This window comes from Sinocyclocheilus rhinocerous, unplaced genomic scaffold, assembly GCF_001515625.1.
Source record: "Sinocyclocheilus rhinocerous isolate Xijiao unplaced genomic scaffold, SAMN03320098_v1.1 scaffold4319, whole genome shotgun sequence".
NCBI lineage: Eukaryota > Metazoa > Chordata > Actinopteri > Cypriniformes > Cyprinidae > Sinocyclocheilus > Sinocyclocheilus rhinocerous.
In genome coordinates, this window is record NW_015658510.1 from 134092 (window position 1) to 147060 (window position 12969).

Below are 12969 nucleotides of genomic sequence, written 5' to 3' on the forward strand. Positions count from 1 at the left end.
ACAAAGACAAGAAGTCTCACTCACACACACGCACACTCGCTCTCACACGCACACGCTCTCACACGCACATGCTCACGCGCACACGCTCACGCTCACTCTCACTCACTCACTCTCACACCCACTCTCACACGCACTCTCACTCACGCACACTCACACACTCTCACTCTCACACACGCTCACTCACACGCACACGCTCACTCTCACGCACACGCTCACTCTCACACGCACACGCTCACTCTCACCCTCACCCTCACACGCTCACTCTCAGTCTCACACACACACGCTCACTCTCAGACGCTCACTCTCAGTCTCACACACACACGCTCACTCTCACACGCTCACTCTCACTCACACACACACACTTTCACACTCAGTCTCACACACACACACTCACCGGTCCTCAGTCTGTCCTCAGTGGTCCGCTCACAGTCAGATGGCAATCCGTTCTCCGCTCTGGAGTCTGAGCCAGAACAAAAACACGTCAATCGCACTCACACGCTCACTCACACACACGCACACACTCACTCACACTTACTCACATGCACTCACGCACACTCACACACACTCACTCACACTTACTCACATGCAGTCACGCACTCACACGCTCACTCACACACACGCACACACTCACTCACACTTACTCACATGCACTCACGCACACTCACACACACTCACTCACACTTACTCACATGCAGTCACGCACTCACACGCTCACTCACACACACGCACACACTCACTCACACTTACTCACATGCACTCACGCACACTCACACACACTCACTCACACTTACTCACATGCAGTCACGCACTCACACGCTCACTCACACACACGCACACACTCACTCACACTTACTCACATGCACTCACGCACACTCACACACACTCACTCACACTTACTCACATGCAGTCACGCACTCACACGCTCACTCACACACACGCACACACTCACTCACACTTACTCACATGCACTCACGCACACTCACACACACTCACTCACACTTACTCACATGCAGTCACGCACTCACACGCTCACTCACACACACGCACACACTCACTCACACTTACTCACATGCACTCACGCACACTCACACACACTCACTCACACTTACTCACATGCAGTCACGCACTCACACGCTCACTCACACACACGCACACACTCACTCACACTTACTCACATGCACTCACGCACACTCACACACACTCACTCACACTTACTCACATGCAGTCACGCACTCACACGCTCACTCACACACACGCACACACTCACTCACACTTACTCACATGCACTCACGCACACTCACACACACTCACTCACACTTACTCACATGCAGTCACGCACTCACACGCTCACTCACACACACGCACACACTCACTCACACTTACTCACATGCACTCACGCACACTCACACACACTCACTCACACTTACTCACATGCAGTCACGCACTCACACGCTCACTCACACACACGCACACACTCACTCACACTTACTCACATGCACTCACGCACACTCACACACACTCACTCACACTTACTCACATGCAGTCACGCACTCACACGCTCACTCACACACACGCACACACTCACTCACACTTACTCACATGCACTCACGCACACTCACACACACTCACTCACACTTACTCACATGCAGTCACGCACTCACACGCTCACTCACACACACGCACACACTCACTCACACTTACTCACATGCACTCACGCACACTCACACACACTCACTCACACTTACTCACATGCAGTCACGCACTCACACGCTCACTCACACACACGCACACACTCACTCACACTTACTCACATGCACTCACGCACACTCACACACACTCACTCACACTTACTCACATGCAGTCACGCACTCACACGCTCACTCACACACACGCACACTCGCTCTCACACGCACACGCTCTCACACGCACATGCTCACGCGCACACGCTCACACTCACTCTCACTCACATTCACTCTCACACGCACTCTCACTCACGCACACTCACACTCTCACTCTCACACACGCTCACTCTCACACGCTCACTCTCACTCTCACACGCTCACTCACACGCTCACTCTCAGTCTCACACACACACGCTCACTCTCACACGCTCACTCTCACACGCTCACTCTCAGTCTCACACACACACGCTCACTCGCACTCACTCACACACACACACACACGCTCACTCGCACTCACTCACACACACACACACACGCTCACTCGCACTCACTCACACACACACACACACGCTCACTCGCACTCACTCACACACACACACACACGCTCACTCGCACTCACTCACACACACACACACACGCTCACTCGCACTCACTCACACACACACACACACGCTCACTCGCACTCACTCACACACACACACACACGCTCACTCGCACTCACTCACACACACACACACACGCTCACTCGCACTCACTCACACACACACACACACGCTCACTCGCACTCACTCACACACACACACACACGCTCACTCGCACTCACTCACACACACACACACACGCTCACTCGCACTCACTCACACACACACACACACGCTCACTCGCACTCACTCACACACACACACACACGCTCACTCGCACTCACTCACACACACACACACACGCTCACTCGCACTCACTCACACACACACACACACGCTCACTCGCACTCACTCACACACACACACACACGCTCACTCGCACTCACTCACACACACACACACACGCTCACTCGCACTCACTCACACACACACACACACGCTCACTCGCACTCACTCACACACACACACACACGCTCACTCGCACTCACTCACACACACACACACACGCTCACTCGCACTCACTCACACACACACACACACGCTCACTCGCACTCACTCACACACACACACACACGCTCACTCGCACTCACTCACACACACACACACACGCTCACTCGCACTCACTCACACACACACACACACGCTCACTCGCACTCACTCACACACACACACACACGCTCACTCGCACTCACTCACACACACACACACACGCTCACTCGCACTCACTCACACACACACACACACGCTCACTCGCACTCACTCACACACACACACACACGCTCACTCGCACTCACTCACACACACACACACACGCTCACTCGCACTCACTCACACACACACACACACGCTCACTCGCACTCACTCACACACACACACACACGCTCACTCGCACTCACTCACACACACACACACACGCTCACTCGCACTCACTCACACACACACACACACGCTCACTCGCACTCACTCACACACACACACACACGCTCACTCGCACTCACTCACACACACACACACACGCTCACTCGCACTCACTCACACACACACACACACGCTCACTCGCACTCACTCACACACACACACACACGCTCACTCGCACTCACTCACACACACACACACACGCTCACTCGCACTCACTCACACACACACACACACGCTCACTCGCACTCACTCACACACACACACACACGCTCACTCGCACTCACTCACACACACACACACACGCTCACTCGCACTCACTCACACACACACACACACGCTCACTCGCACTCACTCACACACACACACACACGCTCACTCGCACTCACTCACACACACACACACACGCTCACTCGCACTCACTCACACACACACACACACGCTCACTCGCACTCACTCACACACACACACACACGCTCACTCGCACTCACTCACACACACACACACACGCTCACTCGCACTCACTCACACACACACACACACGCTCACTCGCACTCACTCACACACACACACACACGCTCACTCGCACTCACTCACACACACACACACACGCTCACTCGCACTCACTCACACACACACACACACGCTCACTCGCACTCACTCACACACACACACACACGCTCACTCGCACTCACTCACACACACACACACACGCTCACTCGCACTCACTCACACACACACACACACGCTCACTCGCACTCACTCACACACACACACACACGCTCACTCTCACACACACACACACGCTCACTCTCTCACACACACACACACACGCTCTCGCACACTCTCGCTCACACACACACGCACACGCTCACACACACACACACACACGCTCACTCACACTCACTCAAACACACACACACTCACACACACGCTCACTCGCTCTCACACGCACACGCTCACGCATGTTGTGTATTCATCACGTTATGGGGACATTCCATAGGCGTAATGGTTTGCTCACTCGCACACGCTCACTCTCACACGCTCACTCTCACTCACACACACACACTTTCACACTCAGTCTCACACACACACACTCACCGGTCCTCAGTCTGTCCTCAGTGGTCCGCTCACAGTCAGATGGCAATCCGTTCTCCGCTCTGGAGTCTGAGCCAGAACAAACACACGTCAATCACGTTTATAATCATTCCTGAGCTGCACTTATAATGCTAGCAGGATTTTCACATCAACTAACAGACATCATTTAGAAATAAAAGGTCATTTTAACCTTTTATTTTGAACACTTAAATATGGAAGCCCATTTCTGCCACTGGATTAAATTTTTTTTTTAAGTAATTGTGACTGTTAATCTCACAATTCAGACTTTCTCACAATTTCAATTTCTATGTTTTTTTTTCTCCTCTGAATTCTGAGCTTATATCTCACAGTTATGTTTTTCTTTTTCTTTTTCCTGCCATGGAATAAAAATAAAAAGAGTAAGTGCAACTAATCTTGCAGTTCTTATTTTATATCTCACAATTGCAAAATAAATAGTTGCAATTGCCTTTTATTTTGTTATCCTGTGGCAGAAAGAGGCTTCCATGGGTTAAATGGCCGTGTCTCCTTTAAGCCTTCAGTGTAATCGCTGCTGCTGTGATTGGCTGACTCTCTGCATATCAAATAATACTACATGTGGAGCTCTTTGGAAAAGGTTTATGAGATGAAATGAGATGAGCTAACGGTGAAGAGTGCTGATTGTAGTGTTATACTCAGATCTGCTCTCATAGACGATCAGTCTACTGATCTCACCACTGCGGCTCCATTTCTGCTTTCATCATAAAAGAGCAGAAAGTAGAAATGTATTCCTTTTTTAGCAGCAAGGAAATTTTGAGTTCTGAAACGCACAGCATGTTTTTATAGCACAGTGACTGCTTATATGTCAAAAGATCAGGGAAAATCAGATTTCTCAGTTTGTTATTAAATTCATAAAGAATGCTATGTGGAAAGTTAGGAATCAGTAGACATGACTATTTTCTAAATGTAAAATAATGTTTATATTACTGTATGCATTTCAAACTGTCTGTGAATATGACGTATGTATTAGCAACGCTGTGCAAGTGCCCTACAAAACACCCTGATGTGATGCATTACGAACCGTTACTAAAAAACATAAAAACAGATATGAGATAATGGGTCGGTGCTTCACCAAACAGAAACTGATATGAGACACTGAAACAGCATGAAGCTCAGCACCTCTCTCAAAGATCTCCTTCAGCACTCCTCGCTTGATCAGCTCCTCTCGGCTCTGACGCACACACATCTTCCTCTCCAGAGCTGAAACACACACACAAACATGAGATGTCTCTGATTGAGAGTTTAGAGGTTTTTATCCAGTCAAAACTCTTTTAGTGTAACTGCTTCAGCTGGAGCTTCTCGTGTCAGATCTTGACTGGTTTTGATCAAGTAAAGGTCAGAATAACTGCAGTAATATCTCCAGATGAACACTTACTGGACTGAAGCAGCTCAGCTTTACTTGATTCTCCATCAATCATGTTTTAGAGTCTCAAATCTGATCCTCAGGATCTTTTGAGGAGCGTTTGTTTCCAGAAGCTTTACTTTCACTGTTCCTCAGCGGAGGAATGATCTTCACAAGCCTCCAGAACATCTCACATCTTCTGAGGAGCCTTTATTTCTTCAGCTCTCAATCACTGCATTATATGTTTGGAGCATTTACATCTCATCAAATCTTCCTGTAGCTCAAACAGTAGAGCACTGCAACAGCAACACTAAGGTCACTGGTTCAATTCCCAGGAAATTAATAAACTGATCAAATGTAAAGCTTGAATGCAAAGCAACTTTGGATAAAAGTAAATTACAAAAACAAGTTTTCATTCCCCTTTGACAGATTTTTGTTCTTGTTTCAAGTATAAACTTGCTTAATTTTGTTCAGTAACTCAGAAAACTAGACTTTATATATTTTAATCCCTGCAGTTTCTCTTCATTAACACACTGCACTCAAGAGACAGAAGATGAAACACAAAAACTGACTTCTGAAATATATTTGTTGTTTTTGCCGGATGCAGCATTTTGCTCCGACTGACCCTTCAAAGCAGAAGAAATTAAATACAACCCAATCTTTTGCAAGATTACATGAAATGTTCCTGTAGCTCAAACAGTACAGCGCAAGCAACACCAAGGTCATGGATTTGATTCCCATGGAATGCATGCACTGATTAAATCTGAAAGCAATGCAAGTCACTGTGGATAAAAGTGCCTGCCAAATGAATGAATCTAAACGTACATTTTATTACGTATTTGTCTTAAAGGGGTCATCGGATGCAAAATTCACTTTTGTTGTTGTTTGAACATAAATGTGTGTTGGAAGTGAGTGTAAACATCCATCCTATAATGATAAAAATCTACCCAGTGTTTTTTTTAAATCCCTATTTTAAAATCCCCTCTCTCAAATCAGGCTGTTCTGAGATTCCTGTCAGAATGACGTAGTTCTGTACAGGCCCCTCCCACGACAGTTGATTGACAAGGCCATCTCACCTTAGCTCCGCCCTGAGTGAGCTGAGAACTGTCTGCCATTGTGTCGACTCCGGTGCATGGGAAGTCAAGAATGTCTCCGATTAAGTGATTGAGGTGTTTTGTTGTTGGATGTAATGAACATAGCAGTCGTCATTTACTCCCGGCATCTGAGCCGCTGAAGACGCAGAGGATTAACGTTACTTTCGTTTTGAAGGGAATGCGCCGATCCCCGATCTGCCTAAATGCGTCTATGTTCGCGCGAATCATTCGTGATCCAGCTTCATCTACAGAAGAAGTGAGTATAAGGTTTTTTATGAATCTTTGCAAATCGCCTTTCCTAATATGTGCTAGTTAGCAAGTTTCGTGTCTAAAGTAAACAGTACTGCTAGTCACCCAACAGAAGAGAGGGGCGGGGTCAGCAGAGCTCATTAGCATTTAAAGCAACATGGACTAGAACGACGTGCTGAAAACAGAGCTGATTTTGACAAGGTAAAAATTTTGTTTTTCACACTACCATTGAGAAATTTGAACCGAAGTATGTTATAGACTTTTCATTAAGACCCTAAAGAATCATATCAACTTATATCAAATGGGCATCCGATGACCCCTTTAATATATGGGGTATATTTAACAGAAATATGCATTTACCTGTTGACCTCTGCATGAACTTCTCGCTCTTCTTCTTCCTCCACTTCCAGGGTTTGAAGAGGCGTCCCAGAGAGGCAAACCTGCTCCTGCAGTGTGATCCGGACACCAGGGACTCGGAGTGAATGGAGGCCAGGTTCTCCACCTCCTCCGCTGTAGAGGAACACAGAGTCTCAAGCTGATGCGCCAGAACCAACAGCTTCACATGATTTCTGCTTCAGGCTCTACATCGTCTCTCATTTCGTGCCATTTCTGTGTCTTCTGCTGAAAGTGCAGCGTGAGTAATGCAGGCACAGAAGTAGGTCAAATACAGTCCCTACAGACATACATCACACACACTTCCACTACAGCAGACCATCAGCACAGCTCCACCGGAACACGCCACGCTCGCTCACGGACACACAAGGACACAATGTGACAAACACAAGGACACAATATGACAAACACAAGGACACAATGTGACAAACACGTGCCGATCACATGCATTCAGCAGGGTATTTATAGCTCCATCCTAATCATATTATCACGTGTGACGCACATTAATCAAAGAGAAATTTAATGAAGAGGATTAAACCAGCGGATTTAATACGTTTGCTGATGGTCTGACGGTATGATCTACACTGACTGAGCAAAACTGCGACGTTATACAGTCAGTGAAGCCCAAAACACACACCAGTCATCCGTCTCTAACGCCTCATTTGAAGAGCGAAAAACAGAAAGTTACAAGCCTTTAGAAGCTGCTCACATGCTGCACAGTTTTACCTGAAAATTCATCAAGACACACGGACTGGAGATGAGTGCTTTAGGGTTGAACTGATGGATGGCAAAAACGCACACACAACACAAAGACGACCATCTCAAAACCCTGTTCACACGGTTGCATGTCAAAACGAACTGCTGCTTTATCACTGTGCATCACTGTATGAATGAATGAACTTGTGTGTTCACAAACTAACAAGTAAAAAAAACCCTCAAATATAAACAACTGCAACACTTGTTCTACCACATGTTTTTAAAAGGGTGGTTCATTGCGATTTCACTTTTTTAATGTTAGGTAGTGTGTAATGTTGCTGTTCGAGCATAAGCAATATCTGCAAAGTTATGAAGCTGAAAGTTAAATGCAAACGGAGATATAGTCTTTAAAAATTCTGGCAGTTTAATGCCTACAAAAATCAACACTCATGGCGTCAGATGCTAAAAAAACATGTGATTTTCCACCAAACCAGTTTGAACCAGTTAACCCTTCCCTAAACGTTAACTTCACAGTCTGCGTGAACTAGAAGTTGCGACTGACTTTACTTAAGTATTGTGATGTACTTCAGAGCAAATTTGCAGATTTTGACTTCAAGAATATAAATAACAATATTTTTTTTCCTCTGGATTAACTTGCATGAATTGATTGTTCACCACAAGACAAGTATTGTGTGTAAAAGTAAATAGAGTCAATTTTGAATTCATACATATTTCAATCTCAGTATAGAATTGTTAACACATCAGTGATTGAGTTGTGTGGCACAGTTTGGGGCTGTGCATAACAACAAGCCAAAAACACACATGACTTTATTTTGCAAAAAGGAAGAAAGCTATTTTTCTAGAATGTGCAAGACTTCAGATTCATCAGCCGCTACAGAAAAATAACAGTGCAGAAAATGCTAAAACTATTTGCACTATAAACCAATATGTATAATTTACAATAATAAATAAAATATTATGCAAAAACAGAACGAAAAACGAATTCCTTGTGAACACCACTTCTGGCAGCGTTCACACAGGACAGAAACAGAAGCTCCGGATCGGTTTCGAGTCCTGCTATTTGAACACGCCTTATTAAAAACGCAACGCTCCTGGCGCTTTACGCGACGCACACGCGTCGGTCACATGTGTACATGAGGCCAATAATTAAGAACAGCAAAATCTGAACGCAAGAACGCGTCCTAATACGCAAATGTACATACTGTTGCAAACCAAAAAATGAAACAAGTTGAACGCGGAGCCCAAGAGCGCGTCCTGTGTGAACAGCTCTGTGCGCTCGCGTCGCGTCGCGTCGCTCAGAAGCGCAAGATGAACGCGGTTACTCACCGTGCTGCGCGTGGCTGCCGCGGCTGCAGTTGCTGCAGATGTGTTTGATCTCTTTGCCGATGTGGCAGTGAATCATAAAGGGCATGTTGTTGTGGTGCTGCTGCTGTAGATTCTTGTTCTCCTTCCTGTAATTCAGAGACATCATCCTGATCAGGCTGAAGCCCTTGTTCTTCGGCGTCTCCATCGCCTTCCCCGCGGGCGCCTGACTGCCCCAGATGCCGTGCATGACTGTGTGATCCGCCGAAGACATGATGATGATGATGAAGATGATGAACGCGTATCTGAGCAGGACTGAGCGCGCTCTCAGTCTCGAGCCCAGCTGAGACGCGCAGTGAACGCTGGTCCTAACGCCCCCTGTGGACCACACACTGGAACTGCAGCGCAGGCCGTGTCTCAAAACCCAGTGAGCTGCCTCAGAGATGCCCAAAACGCGGTGCAGGTCTGCAGCTCACTAGGGTTGATGCACAGAATGAAACACTACAGTGATGCCACACACACACACACACACACGCACTGAAATGTTACAAGCTGGATTATTTTGAAGCTACTGTGATGTTTGCCTCCAACCAAATACACAAACGTGTTCAGCATACTAACATACCAGTCCTGCTATTTCTGCAGCATGTGAAGTTTCAGTATGCATGGAATACATTTGCTGAAGTGTGCAGTACACTACTGTATCCCACAGTGCAGTGTTCTTGACTTGACCTTCTATTTCCAGTGTGACAGATCAGCTGGCAGTGCATCAGCTGTGGTTTTTAACATCTTTTTTGACTCCTCACTTGATCAGACCACCAAAAGTGAAGATATTTTACACAAAACTGGGTAAAAATATTCAATAATCTGATCTAAATAATCTAACATTTAAGTAATGAGCTCATGTGACAATGTTGCATACTACTTTGGAGCATTTATTGATGCATACTGCCTCCAAACAATGGTATTCTAACATTTCAAATGGTAGTATGCTACATTAGTTCAGGCGCAGCAGGAGGACCGGGATCTGTTCCGGAGCTGGATGGACCAGGAGGGGCTTCATCTCGTAAGATGGGGCCGCAGGACGACCCAGGTGCCTTCATTGACTTATTTGAGAAGTCGGCCGAGGCCTGTGGGTGGCCACGAGAGCACTGGCCGGTGCGTCTCATCCCACTGCTATGACATTCTGATTAAACATTACCAGATCAAAAATTTTTTACAGAATAGACAGGGAGGGAGTCAAATGTTGATGAAGGAGATTAGTTTTCAGCTGTCGCTTGAAAATTGTCAGGGATTCAGCATTCCGGATAGTGGTGGGAAGATCATTCCAGCAGCTGGGAACGGTGAACGAGAATGTTCTGGAAAGTGATTTTGAGCCTCTCTGTGATGGTACCACGAGGCGTCGCTCACTAGCGGATCGGAAGTCCAGCCAGAAGAGCATTGCAGTAGTCCAGCCTAGAGATGACAAGGGCCTGGACAAGAAGTTGTGCAGCATGCTCCTTTAGAAAGGGCCTGATTTTCTGATGTTGTGCAATGCAAACCTGCAAGATCAAGCTTTTTTTGCAATGTTGTCTTTGAAGCTCAGCTGGTCATCAAAGATTACACCAAGATTTCTAACCGAAGTCGATGGGGTAATTGTAGAAGAACCTAGCTGGATGGTGAAATGTAGAGTCGTGCTCTAGAGTCGGAGTGGCCGGGAAGACGAGAAGCTCAGTCTTTGCTAGGATGAGGATGAGTTTGGACCGATGTTCACGAAGAACATCAGATAGCCAGGGGTTAGACGGGGTAGCGTGTGCTGGCCGGGAGGAGAGAGGACATATATATTGTCTAGACAAGAAGTTACTGCATTCACCTTCAGAGATGAGAAATGAGTGGGTGAGGGAAGAGAGGAGGATACTACAGAGGAAAGATGGGAGGGTGAAAGAGAGCATAGGTTTCACCTAAAAGTAACCGGTGGCACACAGATAGCAAGATGTAGGTTAAATGTTATAATGAAATGATACCAAAATGTTGTCTGCAATACAATTGCATGTGTAAATTAAGTCAAGTTGGTTGCCTGATTTGTGAGTGCTTGTGATGGTAAGCCATTTGAGATCGAATGAAGCTAGGAGTGAATGTAAGTCTGCAGCATAAGCCTTCTCCATGACTCAACGAAACCAGCAGACTCCAGCCATGAAGACATGATTCAGCATGAGTCACCGTCTCAAACATGAGCTCTTCAGACATTTCAGAAAGACTGCTTTCAGCACAGGGACTTCAGATACCAAACCCTATCTGTACATACATGCAGAAGAGTAGATATTAACCACACAGTTAATTAGTTGGCTGTTTTATAGGTGTGAGCACTCTTAGAAATGTTCTTTATTGGCATCGATGCCTTCATGAAGAACCTGTAACATCCATGCAATGTTAAAAACATGGAAAAAGTTGTTTTTTTTAGATGGTCTTAACATTGAGGAAAAAATGGTTCTTTTAAAAACTGTTCATTGAAAAGTCCTTCGAGGAACCAAATCACTGTGAAAACCCCCTTTATTTGCAAGAGTCTAGTGTTGTCACGATATTAGAATTTCCAACTCCGATATGATACCTTAAAAAATATTTATATTCAATACCATTTTTTTTTACATGGGGAAAAATTGCCACAACATTGAAGACATAAAATCTGAAGAGTATCTAAGAGTATTACACAAAACCAAAAACACAGGAGAAAACACAGGCAAAACAACCAACACAAAGACGAGAATGGACAAACACAAACAGAAACAGGGCTAAAGGGGTGTTTAAACAGCACCATTTTCAACTAAAAACTGAAAACTTTTTTTGCATTTTGGGGCAAACCTTTGAAACCGGGTTTCAAAATGCACGTTTTTGAAAATGATAACATTATTGTCTCCATCGAAAATGAGCAGTTTCCTGTGATCTGCATTGCAACAAGTTCAATATAAAACAGGCTGACAATGCAGAGAAATGCCAAGCATAACTATATGTAAAAATATTGGTGAAAATATCTAAAAATAGACAGTTTTACTCAATGTATGTGTGTGTGTTGTGAATTTTAATGCTTATTCGAGTAGTGAGATGTTATTAGCACTGGAATCATTTGTTCAGGGAGTCTCCTGTGTGATCTCTGTAAGAAACACTCGTCGCATGAGTTGTGTTTCAAAGCGGTCACTCATAAGGATGCATTTCAGATGGTGCCTATGTAGACAGCACACACCAGCAGCACGAGCAGCAGACCATGAATAACCAACACACTCACATCGTCTCTGATCCCTCATTTCTGCCGTAATCTCATTTCATCTTACAGCGGATGAGAACTGGAGCGCGGTCGAGTCGATTGCGTAACTCTGAGACTGTAGTCAAAGCACTTTGAGTAACTGCGAGCTGCTGAGATATGAGGAGACCTCAGGAAGAGTAATGTGCGTCTATCAGGACATTTCAGGTCAGCATGAGTCTGTTCATCATCATTAAAGAGCAGCGAGAGTCCACAGACTCCAGAA

The 12969-nt window shown here is 45.9% G+C and overlaps 1 protein-coding gene across 2 annotated transcripts in view; it reads right to left on the reverse strand.

The window, feature by feature from the left end:
* LOC107722303 (phosphatase and actin regulator 1) overlaps window positions 1-9962 on the reverse strand; it is a 25582-nt gene extending 15620 nt beyond the window's left edge. Inside the window, exons 1-4 of one of the 2 annotated variants that reach the window (XM_016530600.1) lie at window positions 9494-9962; window positions 7418-7567; window positions 5492-5572; window positions 4340-4405 (exon numbers count right to left, since the gene is read on the reverse strand). In XM_016530600.1, coding sequence (XP_016386086.1) covers window positions 4340-4405; window positions 5492-5572; window positions 7418-7567; window positions 9494-9743 — 547 coding nt within the window. In that variant the 5' untranslated portion in view covers window positions 9744-9962. The remainder of the gene's footprint in view (window positions 1-4339; window positions 4406-5491; window positions 5573-7417; window positions 7568-9493) is intronic. The other variant, XM_016530599.1, reaches the window with a different exon arrangement.
* Window positions 9963-12969: the final 3007 nt, after the last annotated feature.